Here is a 24,789-nt window from a genome sequence, read left to right on the forward strand (position 1 = left end):
AGAGATCAAGATATCCCAACTGGCGGATGACACCGTGAAAAATGTGTCACAAGTAAAATTAGCATTGGATATTGTGACGCAGTTCTCCAAAATCTCAGGTTTGGTATTAAATCCTTCCAAATGTGAGATGTTTATTCTGAAAGTAGCTGTCAATCCAGCAGATGGTAACATCTCTGAAAAAGATACTGTAACCTACCTCGGTGTAAAGATCATTCACAGTCTTAAGATTTTTGGTGATCTTACTTTGAATCCTGTATCTGAATCTATCAAAAGAAGTATCCTCATGGTTAGGGAGGGATATATGTCTTCAATGGAGGGTGCTTTTATCCAAAGCTGAGGGGCTATCTTGTGCATCCTATCTTTTTTCATCTACTGACATTCCCAAATCCACTTGCTGTACCTGAGATAGGCCATTGTACAACTTCATATGGAAAAACAAGCCACATAAGATAAACTGGGTTAAAAGGTACTTTAAAAAATCCTCATAGTTTCTGGAATATTATACCTCATTTGGTTAAGTTTGGAGGGCTTCATTTTTTACTACAATGTCCATATATTCTGGGTAAACTTCCTGTGAAATTGGTGGCCTTTCACAAACAGGCTTTAATGTGCTGGGCTTTTCTGTATTAACACAACTTTTCACTTCATACAGTATATGTTTTATATGGAATAATGGGTCTATATGACATAGAAACAAAATGTTATTTTACCGTAACTGGTTCTCGAAAAAACATTGTCCTTGTCAGCCAATGAAAAATGCACTCTTGCAACAGGACAGCCAGTGAAAAATGCGCTCTTGCAACAGGACAGCCAGTGAAAAATGCACTCTTGCAACATCTGCATAGTGCGGATCCCAGCCTATTGAATAAAAGTGGGGCTTTTGATACACTTAAAGGGGCAATCTGTAGTTGCTACATCCATTTTTGGATTTATAAATTATATATATTAATGTAAAGATATAATGTAATCATAATATTATATGTAGTAGAAAGCGATGGGTTAGAAGAAGCCTAAATAACCAACCCATAAAGTAAAATTTAACATCCATATTTGGCCAGCTATGTAAACTTTAACATTGGTTTATCCTGCAATAGATGTTCAATTGGTAACATACATTTGTGTATTCTTCTAATGCCTCTTAAGTGGAAAGTAATCGAAAAAGTAACTGAAAGGAATCAGATTACGTTACTGAGTTTGGTTAATCCAAAAATTGTGTTACTGATGACAATTTTGGACAGGTAACTAGTAACTGTAATGGATTACATTTAGAAAGTAACCAACCCAACCCTAATGACAACACAGCATGGTAGCAACACAACATGACAACAACATGGTAGCAACACAGCATGGCAGCAGCACAACATGGTAGCAGCATAAAATATGGTACAAATGTTATTGGGCACAGACAACAGCACAAAGGGCAAGAAGGTAGAGACAACAATACATCACGCGAAGCAGCCACAACTGTCAGTAAGAGTGTCCATGATTGAGTCTTTGAACAAAGAGATTGAGATAAAACTGTCCAGTTTGAGTGTTTTTTTTGCAGCTCGTTCCAGTCACTAGCTGCAGCGAATTGAAAAGAGGAGCGACCCAGGGATGTGTGTGCTTTGGGGACCTTTAACAGAATGTGACTGGCAGAACGGGTGTTGTATGTGGAGGATGAGGGCTGCAGTAGGTATGTCAGATAGGGGGAAGTGAGGCCTAAGTTTTCTAAATAAGCATCAACCGGTGGGTCTTGCGACAGGTATACAGAGATGACCAGTTTACAGAGGAGTATAGAGTGCAGTGATGTGTCATATAAGGAGCATTGGTGGCTAATCTGGCCGAATGGTAAAGAACATCTAGCCGCTCGAGAGCACCCTTACCTGCCGACCTATGAATTACGTCTCTGTAATCTAGCATGGTAGGAGGTGGTAGGTCTGGTGAAGTTCTCGAAGGCCGAGGCTTGCCCGAGGGTCAGGATAAAGATGAGTCTGTGACAGGAGTGAAGTTTTTGGAAAAAATTGACCCTTGTCTTTTGGCTGATCCATTTGTGGTTTAAGGGTGGGTGAAAACAGAGTTGGGTTCTGTGGAATCAGTGAGGGTAACCAGAAGTGGTCTTGTGATAATTGTTTGTGTTTCTGCTGGTCAGAGGGAGAAGGCGCTCTGCGATAAACGAATGGGGGAAAGAAATGTGAATTGTTTCGCTCTCAAGAAAAGGGCACTATTGAAAGGAGTGATTACTGGGGTAGCAGTAAATGTAAAAGTTGACCAACTGAAGGGGAAGATTCCCGCTGTTTGTGATGCTCATTGTTTGGTATGACGCAGACAGGGTGGCAAGAGTGGTGAAACAGAAGAGTCATTGTCTGTTCTTTTGAGTTTTGATGTTGAGTCTTTGCCCGACAAAGTGATGTTAGGCTATATAAGTTATCCTGTACATGCTTTTGTACCGAATACATTATGTTGTTACAGGTGTACAAGCTTATGGGCATGTTGCAGTAGTGTGTAGGAGGGAGGTTCCTAGGTGTGAGAAGTGTGCAGAAGGGCATGAGACAAAGGAATGTGTAGCATTCCTGAGAGGAGTGGTGTGAGTAGTAGATCTGTACCAGTACAGAGAGAGAGGCTAACAAGTGATATATGTTTCAGTAAGATTGGATTTTTAGCATTTATAGCAATGGTTATCAACTGTACTGAAGGTATGGAACATAAGTCACAGAGGCGGCAGGTAGCCTAGTGGTTAGAGGGTTGGACTATTAACTGAAAGGTTGCAAGATTGAATCCCTGAGCTGACAAGGTAAAAATATGTCGTTCTGCCCCTGAACAAGGCAGTTAACCCACTGTTCCTAGGCCGTCATTGTAAATAAGAATTTGTTCTTAACTGCCTTGCCTAGTTAAATAAAGTAAAGAAATATATTTTTAAAAACTTGGGGAAAATAGTGGTATGTGTTAATTGTAGGGGTGCCCATGGGGCTGGGGATCAGAAATGTCCTGTGTGAGAGGTTTGCATGGTTAGAATAGTGCAGAAGTTGTCATATGCTGATTCAGTGAACAAAGTAGAGGGGGGGGGGGGATCCTGAGAGGAGTGATGTGAGAAGTAGATCTGTACCAGTACAGAGAGATAGGCCAACAAGTGATATATGTTTCAGTAAGATTGGATTTTTAGCATTTATAGCAATGGTTATCAACTGTACTGAAGGGATGGAATATAAGTCGCAGAAAATTGAGGTTGTGGTGGCAGCTGCAGAGAAGTATTTAGGTATGCGAGACTTGACATCAGAAGAGTTACAGGGTGTGTTAAGTAGTGATGTCCCATCCTGTCAGGTTGTTGGCATGAGGTAGGACTAAATATATTTAAATAGTGGAGTAGGGTGTTGTTATTTTTATTTTCATTGTTTATTTTTGTAACAATTTGTGAGTATAGTGTTAGATGGTAGGGTATTTGTTTATTTATTTTTCAAGCGAAGTATAAGGGAATTGTAATCCAGTCTAGTAGGTGGCGGTAATGCAACATATTGGATGCCAACCACCATTAAACCTCATCGAAGAAGAAGAAGTAGCATGGGTAGGATGTGTGGTGGTTAATTTCTTTACTATCAAATGAGGAGAGACAAACGTATTACACAAGTCAGAGTTATACTTAAACTAAATCTTTATTAGTGAGAGCTTTGCAATAGCAATGGCTTGTCGAAGAATCACCGTTTCTGATGATCCGTTGAGAGCGGCGAGACAAAAGTACAAAGGTCTTTTATAGCCAAGATCCACCCCCTAGTCGACATAACAAACCACAGATGTTTTGAACGGGTCACAAGGTGAGACTTTTTAAATGAGAAAGGAGTATCCCGTAGCCAGAAAGCATTCGCTATAAATTATCGTTCTGCTTGGTCCCTAAGACGAGGTTACAATCTCGTTCCTGGCACTTCATAGCACAAAAACACCAACTCATCAAGAGGCAAAAATCAAATGTCAACTCCAGATACTCCGATCTCAAGTAAAATCCCTTCTTGACCCCACTCCTGGACAAGCTCACTGAGGGGAGTGAGCCTCTAGGTCATACACTAACCCAGGATAAGTGCAACATCAGAGATGATATACAATGGTTCCAGACACTACCACACACATCCCCCAATGCCAAAGGAGGGAGTGACTGGCGCACAGACATTGTGGAGACAAGTAATTGGTTCCCCATTAATCACGCCATCGCTTCACATGGTTTAAGAATAGGTAGACACATTCACATATGAAGACAATGTTCCCTCCTGTCCTCTTCCCTTTCTGATATTTTGCATAGCACCAGGGACATATGAAAGACAAGCCTGACCTCTACCCTCAATGGGCCCCAGGTGACTGAGCCCCAGCTGAGAGAAGAAGTGCAACTGCCAACACCAGAGTCCAAAGGGATACATTCTAATAACAAGTATATCACATAAGCATATTATGCAGATAAGACATCTTAATTATCTATGTTACACAACTAATTCTGATTCTTCCGCCACAGATGGTCATCTGAATCAGGGTTAGTTTGGCAGCTGGGGGGAAAGAGGAGCGATTACGATAAAGGAAACCAAGTCTAGATTTAACCTTAGCCTGCAGCTTTGATATGTGCTGAGAGAAGGACAGTGTACCGTCTAGCCATACTCCCAAGTACTTGTATGAGGTGACTACCTCAAGCTCTAAACCCTCAGAGGTAGTTATCACATAGCTAAGGGATCAACCCTACTCCTCGGCCAGAACGTCCAGTGTGCGCTCTGAACGCTCCGATAGCAAAACGCTCTGCATTTACGAACTGACAACACTCTGAATTTACCTAAGATTTTCATAAGATGTCTAGCTAGTAATTTGTTATGCTAGCAAGAGATTGCATAGCAACAGCATCAACTTCCGGTAGACAGGCAAAATGCTAGTACGCTCAACTGAATGTATACCGTTCGTTTAAAATATACTAAAATGAACTAACAGTATGTAGTATATACTCATGTAATTTACAGTATGTTAGTATGGGTATTTGAACACAGCTACTGTCTGAAGCAGTTTGCAGAGGCAACGAACCGGGTGAGAAGCAGCGCTGCGCGGCATTGTCTGTATTTTGCCAGTGCGAGTTTCTTGAGTGATTGTTTTATTCTTTCAAGTAAAAACGACCAGAATACAGTGGCTACAGCCCTACAATCGATAAAAACATAGCCAAATACAACTGAATTGAAAATGTGCCCCATCTGTCTCTTCTGTGCCTAGGCAAAAATTATTTGCTGCAGTTTATCCTCCCATCACCAGAGTAACTCATCAACACCAAAAACAACATTACAATGTAACCCAGGTGTAGGCCTACCTTATAAGTAAACAATGTTATTAGACTAGTAGCATTCTGTGTTACAGTTCCGACTTAGCGAGAAGTGTGGGTCAGTGTTACGCTATGTGTGATGAGGTGGGGGTGCTATGTGAGTGTGTGGAGATGCTGAGAAGTGTATCTGTGTCAGGCTGTGTGTGTTGGCGGTGGTGTATTAAGTATATCATTTGCATAAAGTTGTATAAAAAGTTGTATTCTAATTTCATTCATTGTTTAAAACTCTCAGTTTTGCATAAAGCATGAACATGTGTTAATATGACCACCCTATCCTAAATTATTGGGCTTATTTTACTGAAATATGTATTCCTTACTGCCTAATTTGCATATGAAGTGCTTAATTTTGATTTGTATAATGCATTTTAATGTAATATTTTTTTATTTATTTGAATCATCTATGTGTTCTACATCAGCCCTGAAAACGTCATAACAATATGACCATCCTATCTTGAAATATTGGACAAAACATGTTGAATTTAAGTATCCAGACAGGTGATTTGGTACCATTATTGCCAAGGGATTAAGAGTAGGCTGTCACACCAGCCTTCGCTTTGGCTCCCCCTCCTGTCCAGCTCAGGCGTTCGGCGTCGCCAAACCTCTAGCCGCTGCTGAACCTACTGCTGGCAAACGCCCTTCACTCATCAACCCTGGATTTGTCTCGTCATCATTACACACACCTGGTTCCAATCCCCAGTCTATCACTGTATATATACTCCCTCTCCCATTTGTCATTGTCGGTCATTGTAAATGTTACTTGTTTTCCTGAGAGGAATCTCTCCTACTATTTCCTGAGTACTTTATATTTTGCACTTTGGGTTCGCCCTGTGCCTTTTCGTTTATGAAGATATATTTTGAGCACAACAGCATTTGGTTTTCGTCCCGCTTTGTTCTATGGTGTTTAAATAAATTCAGTAGTTCTAAGCCTGCAACATAGGCATTTTTCCATTGACCCAGTTATATTCGACAAAACCAATGTCAAAAAGAATATATTAATTGCTACATGTGTAATGGAAGTGGCAGGGGTGGATTTTACTTTCGTTAAACTTTCTTCATTGCGACAAATTATGATGTAAACCGTATTTCTTTTAAAGAAATTATAATTGCCGAATAATTTTGAAGGTACGCAGGGCACGTGATGTCATCGCGAAACCATAAAGCGCCACTCCACATTTAATTCTAAAGGCCTACTCTGCTTGCAGAATTATTTTCAACTATAACAATTGTTTCTTGAACCGCTTCACCTTACCTTTCTGGTTGGCTGGCAAGTTTCACTATCCAATTATTTCAGATGTACAGGAGTGAAAGTTTCACCATGGCACGGACCATGGCGATATTTTGCCACGTGAGAATTATTAGAATAGGTCAAATATTTGCCAATTATTGCATTCTATCCATTCAGGCTTTCACGGGCTACCTGAGACATGAAACAGATACAGTGCCTTCAGAAAGTATTCACAGCCCTTGATTTATTCCACACTTTGTGACACAGTCGGAATTCAAAATGGATTCCATATATTTTTTTCTCTCACCCATCTACACACATGTTTTCAGAAGTGTTTGCTCATATATTGAAAATGAAATACAGAAATATCACTTTTACATAAGTATTCACACTCCTGGGTCAATACATGTTAGAATCATCTTTGGCAGCGATTACAGCTGTGATTCTTTCTGAATAAGTCTCTAAGAGCATTGCACACCTGGGTTGTGCAATATTTGCACGTTATTCTTTCTACAATTCTTCAACTCTGTGAAGATGGTTGTTGATCATTGCTAGACAGACATTTTCAAATCTTGCCATAGATTTTCAAGCCGATTTAAGTCAAAACTGTAGCTAGGCCACTCAGGAACATTCAATGTCATCTTGATAAACAACTCCAGTGTATATTTGGCCTTGTGTTTTAGGTTATTGTCCTGCTGAAAGGTGAATTTGTCTCCCAGGAACTTCTGTTATGAGACACCACCAAGCTTGAAAATATGAAGACTGGTACTCAGTGATGTGTTGTTGTGTTTGATTTGCCCCAAACATAACACTTTGTATTCAGGATCTAAAGTTAATTTCTTCACCACATTTTTTGCAGTTTTACTTTAGTGCCATATGTATGTTTTGGAATATTTTTTATTTTGTACAGGTTTCCTTCTTTTCACTCTGTCATGTAGGTTAGTATTGTGGAGTAACTACAATGTTGTTGATCCATCCTCAGCTTTCTCCTATCACAGCCATTAAACTCTGTAACTGTTTTAAAGTCGGCCTCCCGAGTGGCAAAGTTGTCTAAGGCACTGCATCGCGGTTGCTAGCTATGCCACTAGGGATCCTTGTTCGAGTCCAGGCAGGGTCGCAGCCGGCCGCGACCGGAAGACCCGTGGGGAGGTTCACAATTGGCCCAGCGTCGTCCGGGTTAGGAGAGGGTTTGGCTGGCAGGGATGTCCTTGTCCTCTAGCGACTCCTGTGGCGGGCCGGGCATATGCACGCTGACACGGTCGCCAGGTGTACGGTGTTTCCTCTGACACATTGGTGTGGCTGACTTCCGGGTTAAGCGGGCATTGTGTGAAGAAGCAGTGTGGCTTGGTTAGGTCGTGTTTCGGTCATTCAAAAATCATGTTAAACACTTATTTATTGACCTTTATTTCAACAGGAAGTCATATTGAGACTAAAGTATATTTTACAAACGAGCCCAATATATACAACAGACAAGTATATATACACATTTGCACATTATTAGTAAAAAAATTCTTCAAGCTCTGTCAAGTTGGTTGTTGATCATTGCTAGACAGACATTTTCCAGTCTTGCCATCGATTTAAGTCAAAACTGTAACTAGGTCACTCAGGAAAATTCAATGTCGTCTTGGTAAGCAACTACAGTGTATATTTGGCCTTGTGTTTTAGGTTATTGTCCTGCTAAAAGGTGAATTTGTCTCCCAGTGTCTGTTGGAAAACAGACTGAACCAGGTTTTTATCTAGAATTTCACCTGTGCTTAGCTCTTTTCCGGGTTTTTTATCCTAAAAAAACTCCCTAGTCCTTACCGATGATAAGCATATACATAAGATGATGCAGACACCACCATGCTTGAAAATATGACGAGTGTAGTGACGGGGCGGTGAGTCGGAAGCAGGTGAAATGTTTTAATAAAACAACAAAACCAAGCACACGACACTAAAATAAGGCAGTACACAAGAACAATACCAACTGGTGAGTAAAAATGGCAGAGTGACATATAAAGGGGAGGAAATTATTAAGGTAATGGAGTCCTGGTGTGAATCATAATGATTCAGACGTGACGTGACGAGTGAGTCCATGCAACTTATTATGTGACTTTTTCAGCACATTTTTACTCCTGAACTAATTTGCCATAACAAAGGGGTTGAATACTTATTGACTCGAGACATTTACATTTTTCCTTTTTAATTATAATTTTTTTTCTTCTAAAAACATGATTCCACTTTCATATTATGGGGTATTGCGTGTAGTCCAATGACAAAAAATATAAATGTAATCAATTTTAAATTCAGGCTGTAACACAACAAAATGTGGGAAAAGTCAAGGGGTGTGAATACTTTCTGAAGGCACTGTAGGTGGGAGGGCATACAGGCTGTTGCCAATTTATTAATGCATAAATTAAACCACTTCAACCACAAAATGTTTATTCGACACTGAATTGGATATCTTTTTCAGGTGTGATGTCATTATGTCCAGCTGTTTTGATCGGCACAAGATAGTTAATAAATGGAAACGCACCCTAGCAGGAAATTGTCCCGGGACAGGACTCAAAATTGGGGGACGGTGGAGGCTAGCTACTTTCCTTGAGAAAACAGGGGAGTGAATTGTGGTAAGATCATATATTTCGTGGGGACGGTGGAGTGGAAAGAAGCTACAAGCAGGAACTTCTGTTATGAGTGTGGGAACTTACTGCCTCTAACTAAGTTGCAGGAGACAATCTTATGTTCCTGCTGTGAGGAATGGAAGAGAAGAGAGAGGAAGAAGGCATTCAAGAGAATGAGGAAAGCAGAGGTTGAGGTTGAATTTGATGAAGATGGCGATAGAAAGGTTAGATGGGAGGGGGCGAAGATGACTGGTGGCAAGTACAAATAGAGTGAGCAGTACACCAGGTCAAATTCTGGAGGTGAAATGGAAGTGAATGATGGCTAATGAGGGCGAGTGAAGTGGAAGGTGTGCTGAAGAGCTCGGAGCCTGAGTCATGCATCGATGGACATGATAAAGAAGAATCTGGTTCAGTAGGAGTGACATTTTCGGAGAAAGTGGATCCTTGCCTTTTGTCGGATCCATTTGTGGTTTCAGGGTGGGTGGGAAAGGAGTTTGGTGCAGTTGAGTCAGTAAAGGTAAACTGTAGTGGACTTGTGATATTTGTGTGTGTTTCTTCCGCCCAGAGGGAGCAGGCGCTCTGTGTCACGCAACTCAGGCAAGATTGGTTTCTTACTTTTCTCTTAGGAACAGGGCGCCATTGAAAGGAGTGATTTCTGGGGTAGCGTTAAATGCGGAGGTGGAGCAATTGAAGGTGAAGATTTCTAGTGTTTGTGACACCCGCTGTTTGGTGCGACGCAGACCTGGTGGTGAGCATGAGGAAGTAGAGGAGTCACTTTCTGTCGTTTTGAGTCAGAGTCTTTACCTGACAAAGGCATGTTAAAAGCTCTAAAAGGATAACTGATATATCCTGTGACTGCGGTGTTTCAGGTGCCACATGTATGGTCATGTTGCAGCAGTGTGTAGGAGGGAAATTTCAAGATGTGGGAAGTGTGCAGGAGGGCAAGGGACAGAGGAATGTGTAGTTTTGGTGGAAAAAGTTGTGTGTGTGTGTCAACTCTAGGGGTTGGTGGAGGTCAAGCATGCCATGATTATGAAGATAGTATATTTGGAATCAGGGGTGGATGGAGAACAAAACACACATTTTTATTTATACAATTTTTAAAAGATTTTGGAATTCAAACTTCAATAGCTCTTACACAAAGCATGCCATGACTATAGCTAGGGTTCCATCCAATAGCAAAAAAAGAAACGTTCCTTTTTCAGGACCCTGTCTTTTAAAGATAATTCGTAAAAACCCAAATAACTTCACAGATCTTCATTGTAAAGGGTTAAAACACAGTTTCCCATGCTTGTTCAATGAACCATAAACAATAAATGAGCATGCACCTGTGGAACGGTCGTTAAGACACTAACAGCTTACAGACGGTAGGCTATTAAGGTCACAGTTATGAAAACTTAGGACACTGAAGAGGCCTTTCTACTGACTCTGAAAAACACAAAAAAAAAGATACCCAGGTCATCTGCGTGAATGTGCCTTTGGCTTGCGGTTTTGTCTCACCAGGGGTGATGGTCGGATTCGTGTTTATCGTCGAAGGAATGAGCGTTACACCGAGGCCTGTACTCTGGAGCGGGATCGATTTGGAGGTGGAGGGTCCGTCATGGTCTGGGGCGATGTATCACAGCATCATCAGACTGAGCTTGTTGTTATTGCTGGAAATCGCAACGCTGTGCGTTACAGGGAAGACATCCTCCTCCCTCATGTGGTACCCTTCCTGCAGGCTCATCCTGACATGACACTCCAGCATGACAATGCCACCAGCCAGACTGCTCTTCTGTGCGTGATTTCCTGCAAGACAGGAATGTCAGTGTTCTGCCATGGCTAGTGAAGAGCCTGGATCTCAATCCCATTGAGCACGTCTGGGACCTGTTGGATCGGAGGGTGAGGGCTAGGGTCAATCCCCCAAGAAATGTCCGGGAACTTGCAGGTGCCTTGGTGGTAGAGTGGGGTAACATCTAACAGCTTGAACTGGCAAATCTGGCACAGTCCATGAGGAGGAGATGCACTGCAGTACTTAATGCAGCTGGTGGCCACACCAGATACTGACTGTTACTTTTGATTTTGACCCCAACACATTTCCATTTCTGTTAGTCACATGTCTGTGGAACTTGTTCAGTTTGTCTCAGTTGTTGAATCTTGTTGTGTTCATACAAATATTTACACATGTTAAGTTTGCTCAAAATAAACGCAGTTGACAGTGAGAGGACGTTTCTTTCTTTGCTGAGTTTATATGGAGGGTGCTCTAGCAAACAAACAACAGAGACCTGAGGACACCATCCAACCTGGAACTGAGTGAGTAGAGTTTGGTCTGATGCTATTTTGAAAGCGAAGAAGAAAAATAAAGTACATTACAATGATATATTTTACTTTATGGCGAATGAATGCTGAGTTAGAGCTGCCAGGCTTGGAAAGACAGACCAGATACAACTTCAATTAGCACTGAGGTGTGAAGTAAAAAGTGTTGAGGCCTTTGGGCCCAACAAGTGGCAGGAGTCTTTGAAGCACCCTTTGAAGCCCCCTCCTGCTGTTCAAAGACCATCCACTGGCATTTTCTACAAGAAATCTGCCTCCAAAATCAAAAGCTTCTCCCAAGTGGGAGTGACACCTACTCCTGCTGCACTGCTGCTTGGATTCCACCTGGCGATCTGTTCACCGTCTGCCCTGGCCTGTCTCACCATCTGGTACAGACAACCCCACCACACTTCCCCCCTCTCTCCCAAGCTTTCGCTCACCTCCAGCACACACGCACTGTTGGGGCGAGTGACTCTGAACTTACAATGGATAGCCCCAAGTCGTTATATATTATATTTTTTTATTGTGCATTTTGCTATTTGCCTCATGACTCCTGCATGCTTTGTTGACTATGAACTTCCTTGTTTACCCAACCGTGGGACAGACTGTTTGTTCCCACACTCGGGACTCACTCTCTATTGGTTACACAGACTTTTGGCCTACCATCCCATTCTAACCACCTCTCGCCGGCTTTGTATTCATGTTACCTGATGAAATTGCTGTAAAATATGATCTTGTTGCCATCTGATGCACATTCAGATGTCATAAATCAGCACTGCAGAGCTCTCCCTGTCCTATGGCGTGCCTTGATTGTATTACTGTTGATGATATCTGGTAATGTGCATGTACACCCTGGCCCATCTACTGTTGCTAGCCCCAATTCTGACTTGTGCTCTGATATCTGCTTTACTGATTTCTGCTCTCGTAAAAGCCTGGGTTTTTTGCACGTTAACATTAGAAGCTTATTACCTAAAATGGATCAATTGAAGGTGTGAGTTCACAGCTCCAATCCAGATGTGTTGGTTATTACTGAGACGTGGCTATGGAAGAGTGTTTTGAATACTGATGTTAACCTTTCTGGTTATAACCTTTTTCGGCAAGGCCGGTCTTCCAAAGGTGGAGGAGTGGCAATCTTTACCAAGGATTACCTTCAGTGCTCGGTAGCCTCCACTAAGTTTGTCCCCAAACCATTTGATTTGCTGGTTTTAAGCATTAAACTTTCAAATAGCTCTTTGTTGACTGTTGCTGGGTGCTATCGTCCTTCATCAGCACCAGCCCGAACACCACCTGCCCTAAGCTCTCTCCTGGCCCCTTACACTAAGTCTGAATTTGTCCTGCTAGGTGACAAACTGGAACATGCTTGAACCACCCAACCAAGTCCTTAAGCAATGAGACTCCCTAAATCTTTCTCAGATTATTACCAATCCCACAAGGTATGACTCCAAACACCCAGAAAAGGCTACTCTCCTCGACGTTATCCTAACAAATAATCTTGATAGGTCTCAGTCTGGTGTTTTCTGTAATTGTCACCACTCCCGCCGAAGTCGATCCCTCTCCTTGTTCGGGCGGTGTTCGACGTCACCGGTCTTCTAGCCATCGCCGCTCCACCTGTCATTTTCCATTTGTTTTGTCTTGTTTTCCTGCACACCTGGTTTACATCCCCTCATTACTCTACATGTATATTATCCCCTGTTCCCCCCCATGTCTGTGTGTGGTATTGTTTTTTTACGTGTGTGACGCTTCAGGCTGGTTTTGTCAGATAGCCCATACCTGCCCAGCTGATAGGTGCATTTAGCAACGCGGTATGTTATAACCCGGCGCTGGTTGGTTATTTGTACCATTTTTGTGTATTTTGTGCACTATCGCTTTGTTCCTTGGGCCGGAGTGTTGTGACACAGTTAATTCGGCAGTTTTTTCTCTGCCTGAATAAAGTGTGCCTGTTCACTCATCTCTGCTCTCCTGCACCTGACTTCCTTCGACCAGTTGCGCACACTTTGACAGTAATGGCCTTAGTGGTCACTGTTTTACAGCCTGTGTTCGTAATGGCTGCTCAGTGAAATGACCTGTCCTGATTTGTCAGACGCTTGCTAAAAAAAACTTTAATGAGCAAGCCTTCCTTCATGAACTGGCCTCTGTAAAATGGTATCGAATCAGCTTGATCCCCTCTGTCGAAGACGCTTGGACCTTCTTTATTTATATTTTCAGTGATATTGTTAATAAACACGCCCCCATAAAGAATATGATAATTAAAAACAGTTACCACCCCTGGTTCGACCGTGATCTTGCAGAGTTACTCCACCTCAAGAATTGCATTTGGCGAAAGGCTCGGCACACGCTCACACTCAGGCTATCCGGAAGACCAAGGAGCAGTTCTCGCTCTGTGGGTCTAACCCCAAGAAGTTCTGTAAAACGGTTGAAGTCCTGGAGAATAAACCCTCCTCCTCACAGCTGCCCATGTCCCTTAATGTTGATGATGCGGTTGTTACTGGCAAGAAGCACATGGCTGAGCTTTTTAATCACCACTTCATTAGCCTATTAGGCTCTATGCATTATACCGCCTCCAACGTTCTAATTTACATCCGATCGGGTTGATGACTTCCGGAGCGAGTTCTGCTATTGTTTTTATCATTACTTTACTAGCTATCGTCTATGCATTTCTGACTGAAATAGTTCGCAATGACTACGTTTAAATTACAGCCCCGCAAAGGAGGTGCTAATGAACATTGTTCAGTGCCTCTGTTCAGTTTCTTCCAAATGTAATGGTATTGTGAGCTTCCGTCGTTTCCCGGTCGATGTAGAGCTCAGAAAAAGGTGGTTGGTGGCAGTACGTCGTGACAACTTTGCTGTCACCAAACACACAAAGGTGTGTAGTACACATTTCGTCGAAAGTGACTTTGTTGAGGGAAAAATTGGAGGGCGACAATACCTAAAAAGAAGTGTTGTTCCTACGGTCTTCGCGTGGAACTGGCACATTCAAAAGAGACCTGGTGTTTGGGAAAGATGACTGAAACCTGCTCCGACTGAGGGGGATGAAGAATAAGGTGCGCTGCCTGTGGACTGTGCCGTCTCTGATCCGGTCCAGACCATGGGCCAAGCCAGTGTAAATGTACATGTGTTTATTTGCTAGCAGCAAAATAATAATTTGTTTATCTACGACATGTATCAATCACTTGTTTTGTAGTGAATATCAGTTTGTGTGGAGCTTGTATTGGCTTTAATTAGGCAATGAGTAACAGGGGTGGGGGAAAGAAATCAAGTAAACACAGAATAGCCAGAATTCAAGATTGAATACAATGTTAGAGATGTGTAATTGATTAACTGAACTGTTGAACATTTGCTGAAATACATTTTTTAAACAAATCTATTCTACTGTAGATTTCTTCACAAGAACATCAATACTTATTTTTCATAAAACCACTAAACTTGGCACCCATGCAGGGGATCCATTCAGGTGCGAGATAGACACTTCTGCAAGTAGTGGTAAAAAGTGGTCAACCTTCTCTCTTATAGTTTTTTAAACCTGTAGATCTGTATATATCCTTTCAACTAGGATGTCCTCCTGTGTACAGATGACAAAGTCACACCAGCTACAACCTGTGAGAAGGATTTGACCTTGCACCTGCCAGTAGTAAGCATGAGATCTCTTCAACTTCAGCTCTCCATTCTGTAAGGGCAGTCAACATAACTTGGTACATTTGGGCACTTGACCTCTAAGAGTCCAAAGTGTGGTCTCACACTGGGATCAAATATGATTCCATCTGGAGAGGATCCTAACCACGGAGCATCTGGGTGCACTACGAAGCCACACGGAAAGAAGTTAACATTCTTCAGTGTGCAGTACTCCTGTACAGCCACTGGCTCCATGGCTAGCCCCCTCTTCATCTCCATGGTCTGCATACCAGATCCCTTGAACATCCGCTCACCTAGGTGGTCAGCTGAGGTCTCTCCCCGGACATGGCAAACCTCTCGGAAACGAGAGGATGTTAATCTCATTTTCCTGAGCTGATGCCATTCCGGGCTGCTGCTCTGCTCCCATGTAGCAACCTCGACTTTATGTGACATCTCGTAGGTTGTCTCTGATGCCTTGAGGTGGAACTGCTCCTGATGGCTAAGGACGTAAGCACACTGGGAAGCCTGAAGCCTGTAGCCATCTAATGGAAGTATTGGTGGAGAAGTGGCATCGGCAATCTTCACAATTTCACGGGTCTTTGGCTGTGGAAGCTGATAGGACAGAACACTGCCGGCTTGTACTGGCCCAAGGCGGACTCAACCAGGGGCACGTCAGCTGACATTTCCATTGTTGTCACAAGAGGGGCAGTAAGTGGAGAAAAGCTGGAATACGTTTCTGAGACGTGGAGAAGGTCCATGTCGGGCATGTATCCATTGAGTGCTTTGTAGAGAGAACTTCTGCAAAACATTTTAAAACCTTAACATCAGGTTGGAGAGATTACTATGACAAAGACTCATGTAAATTTTCCAGAAACCAGCACAAGCCCGAAAGTTCAAATAAAATGAATTAAAATATACAGATTTATAGATTATATATTTACCCCGAGTCTTTGTCCCAAACATTTGTCATTATCATCTGGATACAATCACAAGAAAATGTTTTCTAAAATGTTTCCATTCTAGGAACCTCCAACTTACCTTATTCCATCAGCACACGAGTTAGTAGGTTTACGGAACTCTATCCCATCAACCGGACCTGGTTTCACACCCTAATTAACAAGGATTTACTGTTACATAGGCTGAATACTTTTCAGGTGCATTTTTTAATGGATATTGATAGACTCACAAGTGTTCTTGGCTTGTGCCAACGCTGTTCTGTGTCTGTGCAGCTGTGAACTGGTGGTGCAGCAGGAATGTTTAATTGAGAATTGTGCGCTGTCTGGTAAAGAAGGGCCACCAGATGATTGCACAGAGCACTTCCTGCAACACAGGAGCAGTGGCTTTGGACCACTATCACTGGTACGGAGTGCTTTAACACCATCTGTGAAGATAAGTGAAGTGACTGAAGTGAGAAACAAGAATGATGCGGCCCATAAATAACAAACATAGTAGTGTCTAGTCTTATTAACTAAGGGCTCATTTAACTATACAGGAATAGATTGTGTCTCAGTAACACAATTACCAAACACTGCATCAACAGATCTTAACAGGTTATTTGGTAAAGTGGGCAATTCTAAATTGGGATTGGGACCCATCATTAATATCTATCTACTGATAAGATTAAACGTTGACACTGTCTCCAACACATTTTGACCATAATGACAGTGTCTCACAGGAGATGTTTAACAAGGTCCCTGGTAGCTATCTATAACCTTTCCCTACTCTCATGCTGTGTGGCTTTTCACTCTTCCTCATGGACCTGTGACAGGCAGCCCTCACGGTGATCTCCCCTGTCAATGTATCTTTGTTAGATACTGTGTAGAAGACATGAATAACAATTATTTTTAGCTAGCAAATACAGCTAGCAAGCATAACTTAACCAAGCTAACGAAAATACACACATTCTCAGGTAGATTCTGTCAACGTTACATCATTTTACGAAGTAACTAGCTAGCTACAGTTAATAGTTAAATTAGCTAGCTAATGATTGTAGCTAGCTAACGTTATATCTGTCACTGACTTGGTACTCACCTTCATAGTTGTCTATGTAGCTTCCTATATACATCTTGAACCCCTTTTCATTCTTGCTAGCTGGAGTCTTTGAGGCTGATTTAACAATTCGATGTACATCATTAATATTAATTTGAGGCAAGTCCTGAAGACACCTAGTAAAAAACTGCGACATAGTGGTAGTAATGTTATATCGTCGATAACAACTAGACTGACCGGAAATGCCACACCGATAGGAAGTGTGTTTAGAACGTTCGATCATGGAATGTGCATAAGGGCTATTGGATGGAAACCTAATGATTTTTTTTTCTACACAGAATATAATTTCAAATTATTGCTTGATGAATACCTTTCTGATGCATTTCAGCACAGGAGGCTGGTGAGGGGAGAACGGCTCACAATAATGGCCAGAATGGAGCTTGTGCTTGATGTATTTGATACCACTCCACTAATTCCGCTTTAGTCATTAGCACAATCCCGTTCTCCCTAATTAAGTTGCCACCAACCTCCTGTGCATTTCAGTCATTTCAAACCATGTTTCCTTCAGATTGAAATACTATCAAAAGTACTATCAGGCTGATTTGTAATAGACTGTCATAGTCCCAATTAAAAAAGTAAACATTGGCCTTCGATTACATGAACATTTTTACATGGTGGGGTCACAACGTTTTTTAAATCAAAATGGGGTAGCAGGCCAATACAGTTTGGGAACCCCTGACTTACCAGTTAAAAAGTATTGCTAATGGCCTGGCTTCCGTAGCCTGCTTTATAACAGTAACAATTAAAATATCTTAGAATATTTCCCTCTGCTTCCTTCTTTAGTTTGGGCCGGCATACAGCTAACGTCGTTAGCTATGTTGTGATTCCCAAGAAATGTTTTCATAATGCGGATTCTAGAATATATATTCACATAAAACTGTCGCCAATTGGATGGAAACCTAGCTCCAGAAATCACTAGCCAGTTTTCCTGATGTTTTTGAGACAATCAACACAAAATGTGCATCTTAGAGTGCAACATGCACCTAATGTTGTGTCAAATATTGCTATCCTTCTGTGGTTGTGTGGTCCAATGATATTTGGTGAATTGACTGGGACACTTTTTGACCCTCAAAATCATTTTGACCAAAATAGATGTTAATCAGTCCCTGTGGCATGGAGAGCAGGACACAAATGTATGGCTGAGGGCAGCGACCAGAGGCTATATTGGCAGATGTTATGTGTATGGAATAACTATGAACAAATACAAGTTGGTCTTGATAGTACACAGCCTATACTATATTCCAGTAACACCTTCAACCAGCCATCTATGAATGCTATCCTTGAGCCAAACACTCTTTCAAGCCACTACATCAAAAACATGGACAACTTACTTTTAAACAGTTTATTACATTTCATTTGAACAATGAGGGAAAACACAATTACAACAAGTGAAAGACATAAGTAGAATGACCACAGTTAAAGAGCTGACTATTCATTTTGGCACTCCCTCTTCCTGTGGCTCAAATTATCCTGGCTCAGCCAAAGAGGAAGGATATTTCTGCAATGCATATTCTTTAAAATCTCCATAGGGGTGGGTACACTCCTTCACATAATCACTTTTGAATTAACCTTATAAAATAAACTTTCCCCTATTAGGATGTTCTTAACTAGTTTTGATTTGCATAAATACATTATGTTAGTCTGTGATCAAATAAATACGATGCAGAGCTAGTGTGCAAAGTTTAAGATGGACTCTTTAATGCTATCCATTGTAACATTGTGGGAGATGCTGTGGTATTGTAGTCACCATCCAGCAGCCAAATACACACAGTGTGAAGTGTCTTTTGTGGTCCCACAGACCAAATACAAAACTGTAAAAATACATAGCTAGTTAAAAAAAAGGACAAACATGGAAATGGTCACAAATGTAGTTGTCAATCCTCAGCCAAACTGCAACACCCAGTCCAGCATACCATTGGTTTAGGTCAATGTCTCTCCTTTTGTGACCTAAACAGAAAAAGGGGGTTAGAGAACACATTATGATGACATCCAGTACTGTACAGGCAAAACAAACTGGAAACATTTCATGTATTTACAACATAGAATTAGAGTGGCAATTCTGAAACTTACCCTTGCTTCAATGTACTCAATTCTCCGCTCTAATGCTGTCAGCTTTTCGTTCAGGGTGGCCAAACGAGACCGGCAGGACATATCTAAAGCAAAGGAAATATATGTTCCACATATTTTCATTTCTGATCACATCAATGTTACTCATAAGAAAATATGGTTAATTGACTTTGAATAAAATTGCATCAATATCATAGGTTATGAAGATAATGCACATGTTCATAATCTCCCAAGTGTAGGCTAACTATTGCACTGTAGTTCAATAATGCAATCAATTTGTCTCAATTGACAGTATGCATGGGACATGTAGGTACCAAAGTACACAGTGGCTAGCTACGCCCTGTCCCAGTATCTCTGCGTTAGAGATGTTGATGATGATGAGTATGACGTGTGTCCTCTAACGCCCAGGAAGCATTAAACTCCCATTAGACAGCTCTGCAAGTGTTATAATCAAGGGTGTAGTGCTGCCAGAGCACGGAGGAGCGGCGCTCCCTCACCTTTTTCAATTTGAGAATACAGAGCTGGTAGAACTATTTCTGAAAAATGTATTTGATAATTAAATATAATTTATTTAGTATTTACCACAAATTACACAACACGATAAATTGACAAACTAAACGTATGTATAGCAAACTAGAGGTAGGTAAATGGTGGTTTCTTCCGTCTTCTCTCCGGCAGTGGCGACAATGATGAAGATACGCATGTGCACTGCGGAGGCCCGACGGAGGCTTGACCAGTTTAGCCAACAAAAAAAGGATCATAAAACTCCACGGAACCCCTCTTGCGCAGTGGAACCCAGAACGATATGTGACCATTTGGCTAGGGTGACACCGTTCTGCCGAGGACACCCAAACCAGAGTGGCCGCCACAAAGCCCAAAGAGCTTGACCCTCCCTGGAAGTTCCTGTAGCCCTGCTTGGGATATTTAGCCTATTGATTGAGACGCAGGGCCCATTCTAGCTTGGTATGGCAGGGTGGGTTAATGTGAATTGGGCCATGTTGGAGATAATGCAATTAGGTTATAGTTTATTGAGATGCATGAATACAATACACCAAAAGCTTGATTTTTATGGCAGTTTTTTTCTTCAAGTAGTAATGATTTATGTTCACAAATTGGTCAATAGATTTGATGATTTAACGTATGCAAATAAATTATGAATTGATAGTTCACCTCTGTATATTGTAAATGGTGTTCAAGCTAAATCAAATCAAAGTTTATTTATGATACAGAAGTGTAAACTGCACAATACAATGCCTACTCGCAATTAAAGCGCTCTCCTCAAACAGTGCAACGCTACTTGTATTTACATTAGGCTATAGCCTACAAATAACTATACCACGTAGTAAAATCAAATTGTATTTGTCACATGCGCCGAACATAACATCCACCTTACAGTGAAATGCTTACTTACAAGCCCGTAACCAACAATTCCGTTAAGAAAATACCTAATAAAAAGCAAAAGGTAAGAGAAGAATAACACAATTAAAGAACAGCAGTAAATAACAATAGCGGACCTATATACAGGGGGTACCGGTACAGGGAGAGGTTGAAAATGTTAGTGAAGACACTTGCCAGTTGGTCAGAACATGCTCGCAGTACACGTCCTGGTAATCCGTCTGGCCCTGCAGCCTTGTGAATGTTTACCTGTTTAAAGGTCTTACATCGGCTGCGGAGAGCGTGATCACACAGTCGTCCAGAACAGCTGATGCTCTCAAGCATGTTTCAGTGTTACTTGCCTTGAAGCGAGCATAGAAGTAGTTTAACTCGTCTGGTAGGCTCGTGTCACTGGCAAGCTCTCGGCTGTGCTTCCCTTTGTAGTCTGTAATAGTTTGCAAGCCCTGCCACATCCAACGAGCATCAGAGCCGGTGTAGTACGATTCGATCTTAGTCCTGTATTGACGCGTTGCCTGTTTGATGGTTCGTCGGAGGGCATAGCGGGATTTCGTATAAGCTTCCGGGTTAGAGTCCCGCTCCTTGAAAGCGGCAGCTCTACCCTTTAGCTCAATGCGAATGTTGCCTGTAATCCATGGCTTCTGGTTGGGGTGTGTACATACAGTCACTGTGGGGACGACGTCCTCGATGCACTTATTGATAAAGCCAGTGACTGATGTGGTGTACTCCTCAATGCCATCGGAAGAATCCCGGAACATATTCCAGTCTGTGCTAGCAAAACAGTCCTGTAGTTTAGCATCTGCTTCATCTGACCACTTCTTTTTTTATTGATCTAGTCACTGGTGCTTCCTGCTTTAATTTGTGCTTGTAAGCAGGAATCAGGAGGACAGAATTGTGGTCAGATTTGCAAAATGGAGGGAGAGGAAGAGGTTTGTACGTGTCTCTGTGTGTGGAGTAAAGGTGGTCTAGAATTGTTTTCCCCTCTGGTTGCACATTTAGCATGCTTATAAAAATTAGGTAAAACTGATTTCAGTTTCCCTGCATTAAAGTCCCCGGCCACTAGGAGCGCCGCCTCTGGATGAGTGTATGGCGGTATACAGCTCATTGAGTGCGGTTTTAGTGCCAGCATCGGTCTGTGGTGGTATGTAGACAGCTATGAAAAATACAGAAACTCTCAGCAGATAGTGTGGTCTACAGCTTATCATGAGATACACTACCTCAGGCAAGCAAAACCTTGAGACTTCCTTAGATATCATGCACCAGCTGTTGTTTACGTATATGCATAGGCCCCGCTTCTTACCAGAGGCTGCTGTTCCGTCTTGCCGATAGAGTGTATAACCCGCCAGCTGTATGTTCTTAATGTCGTCGTTCAGCCACGACTCGGTGAAACATAAGATATTACAATTTTTAATGTCGCGTTGATAGGATATACCTGCTTTCAGTTCCCATTTATTTTCCAGCGATTGAACATTAGCTAGCAGGACAGAAGGCAAAGGCAGATTAGCCACTCGTCGCCTGATCCTCGTAAGACACCCTGATCATTTTCCACAAAATCTCTGTTTCCTTCTCCAGTGAATGACGGGAATCTGGGCCTGGTCGGGTATCCCTCCCGTCCGACTCGTTGTTGAAAAACTCTGTCTAATCTGAGGTGACTAATCGTAGTTCTGATGTCCAGAAGCTCTTTTCGGTCATAAGAGACTGTAGCAGCAACATTATGTACAAAACAAGTTACGAACAAGGCAAAAAAAACTAACAAAATAGCATGGTTGGTTAAGAGCCGATAAGGCGGCAGCCAACCCCTCCGGTGCCAACTTCCAAAAAGAAGTCGTAAGACTATTAGGCTATACTGCAACAACAAAATAATCATGAACTGGCCGAATGGCAGAGCTATGATTCAGCTATCCTTCAGCACCACAAGTTGGTTCAACTTCTCTACCATCATTGCTCGATCCTTGCGCTGTCCTTTCAGAACCACTGGGCAAGTCCCTTAAGAACAAATTCTCATTTACAATGACGGCCTACCCCGGACGACGCTGGGCCAATTGTGCGCCCAATCACAGGCGGTTGTGCCTGGATTCGAACCAGGGACTGCAGTGACACCTCTTGCAGGATATATGATTTGATTGAAACAAAATACAAGAAAAGCTAATAGTTAACACGAACTGTGCTAATTTGCTCACGAAACAGTAATTCAAGAAGATCGAAATGCATAGGCTATTCCCATTAAAATAATTGAGATCAATCAAATTATCGAAACTGCATCTGCATGTCACCGGTAAAATTGAAAGAATTATCGTTTACAATTGACAGCGATGGCCTATTTTGAAATTAACTTGGTGTTTGAGGGTATTAAAAATATAAAATGTTGAAACTGTGTGGGCATAGGCAGACGTTGCAATCGTATGCATATTCTATAACAGGGCTCCCCAATCTGTTCCTTGAGAGCTACCATCCTGCAGGTTTTCATTCCAACCCTAATCTAGCTCACATGATTCTAATAATTAGCTGGTTTATAAAATGCATCAGGTTAGTTACAACTGGGGATGGAGTAAAAACCTACTAGAGGGTAGATCTCCAGGAACAGAGTTGCAGAGCCCTATTCTATAATATAGGTTTACTCAATACATTACATCGTCGGTACAAACTATTATGCACCGCCAATGTCAAGAGCTGTTGTAGTCTTCCGACCTGTGCGGATGCATGTACATTTAAGTTTGAAAGTACATACCGGCCTTAACGGTAGTAAATGGATAGTTACTAAGTGATACTCATTTGATGAGTAAGGAAAGTATTTTGACGTTAACGCTCGCTTCCTGGGCGTAGACGAGACATTTCATATACTCATCGTCGACATCGCACAGATACACCCCTCCTTAATAATGCAAGTTCACACTCGTTGCAAGCTGGTGCTAGCGATCCATTTTAGAACACACAGATTCAAAACCAGGGTTGGCTCACTTCATCTTATGTTAAGTTTCTACTACAACATGTATTTACAAAAGAAACATACTATCAATACATGCTCCACTGTCTGTTTCCTGGCAATAATTACAATTTCCTATTGGATGCTTTCTTATCGCACTGTATCGAGTCCAGTCAAATCTCATCGCAATTCAGCTAGCAAGCGCAGTGAACCCGTTTCATCAATTGCTCGATAAATTAAACGTTGTAGCCATAACATTGCAAGTATAATTCTTAACCCATGTTATACATAATAGTAAGAGAGTCGTACTGCAGGTATATTATTGCTGTCTTGGATGGAAACCAACTAACGTACTACGTTAGCCAAGAAGAACAGCAGGGCTGGACGTAGGTTAGGCCTTCACATTGATAGCCTTTTTGTTACTGTTGCCAAGTCATCTAGCTACTGAGTACTTACCGAAGGAATTTAGAAAATCTGCAATTTTCTTGATACTGCTCGTGATAACCTCAATGTATTCTCGATTTGCCCAGTCTTGGTGGATCTCCCTCTGCACAGGATCTTCTTGACCGGCCATTTTCTCTGTTTTGAGGAAGCTGTGTTAGCGCTAGCTACCAGCAGGTAGCGACAGTTCCCTGAAAAGTGAACTACTTCTTTGGTGGGATTTATCGGCATCCAACTTTATGGTGCATTATCGCTGCCTACTGTATTGGAGGTTGGGCCAGAGACGGGGAGAAACTAAATCCTACCTGCCTGCCCCGTTTCTCTTAAAATATTAACTATTTGAGACTGTATCTAATGACGTTCTACTCAATATACTCTTTAAACGAATGTCATGTATCCCCTTCATATTAGATCTATGCCTCTATTTCCCTATTACTGCCCACACTATCAATACATGCTCCACTGTCTGTTTCCTGGCAATAATTACACTTTCCTATTGGATGCTTTCTTATCACATTTAAAGTATTATTTAACCGTTTGTGTCCCACCCTTAATCTTGTAAAAAAATAGCCTCTCTTCTGTCCCTTCCTGCAATCTTTCCTGTCTTTCCTCTGTACTTGAAATAAATGCCTGCCCTTAGTATATCTATTCCGCTGCTCCTGCCATCTCTGCACCATGACTGTCCATATCAGACTTTTTGTCTCTGTCTTGCTAATTGAAGCTACAACATCAACATCCCCACTACTAAGTGCGTGTTTAGCCAGTACATCAACTGCCTCATTCCCCTCCACCCCCACATGGGCTAGGACCCAAGTAAATCCTATCTGTATACCCATCGGTCTAATCCTGCTATGGGTTTGTAGTACATCATAAAGCA

At 41.9% G+C, this 24,789-nt stretch overlaps 1 protein-coding gene and 1 pseudogene across 1 annotated transcript; both read right to left on the minus strand.

Annotated features, from left to right (window-relative positions):
- The window catches only part of LOC106583144 (RNA-binding protein 5-like), a 32,715-nt pseudogene extending 17,222 nt beyond the window's left edge, over positions 1–15,493 (minus strand).
- Positions 15,494–18,416: 2,923 nt separating this feature from the next.
- Positions 18,417–24,377, minus strand: LOC106583191 (probable protein BRICK1). The gene is made up of 3 exons (XM_014167096.2): positions 23,928–24,377; positions 19,160–19,242; positions 18,417–19,036 (listed from the first exon to the last, which is right to left on the minus strand). The coding sequence occupies exons 1-3, from the start codon at positions 24,043–24,045 to the stop codon at positions 19,010–19,012; spliced, it is 228 nt and encodes a 75-aa protein (XP_014022571.1). The 5' UTR covers positions 24,046–24,377; the 3' UTR covers positions 18,417–19,009.
- Between the last annotated feature and the right edge of the window lie 412 nt (positions 24,378–24,789).

This window comes from Salmo salar, chromosome ssa22 (genome assembly GCF_905237065.1).
Source record: "Salmo salar chromosome ssa22, Ssal_v3.1, whole genome shotgun sequence".
NCBI lineage: Eukaryota > Metazoa > Chordata > Actinopteri > Salmoniformes > Salmonidae > Salmo > Salmo salar.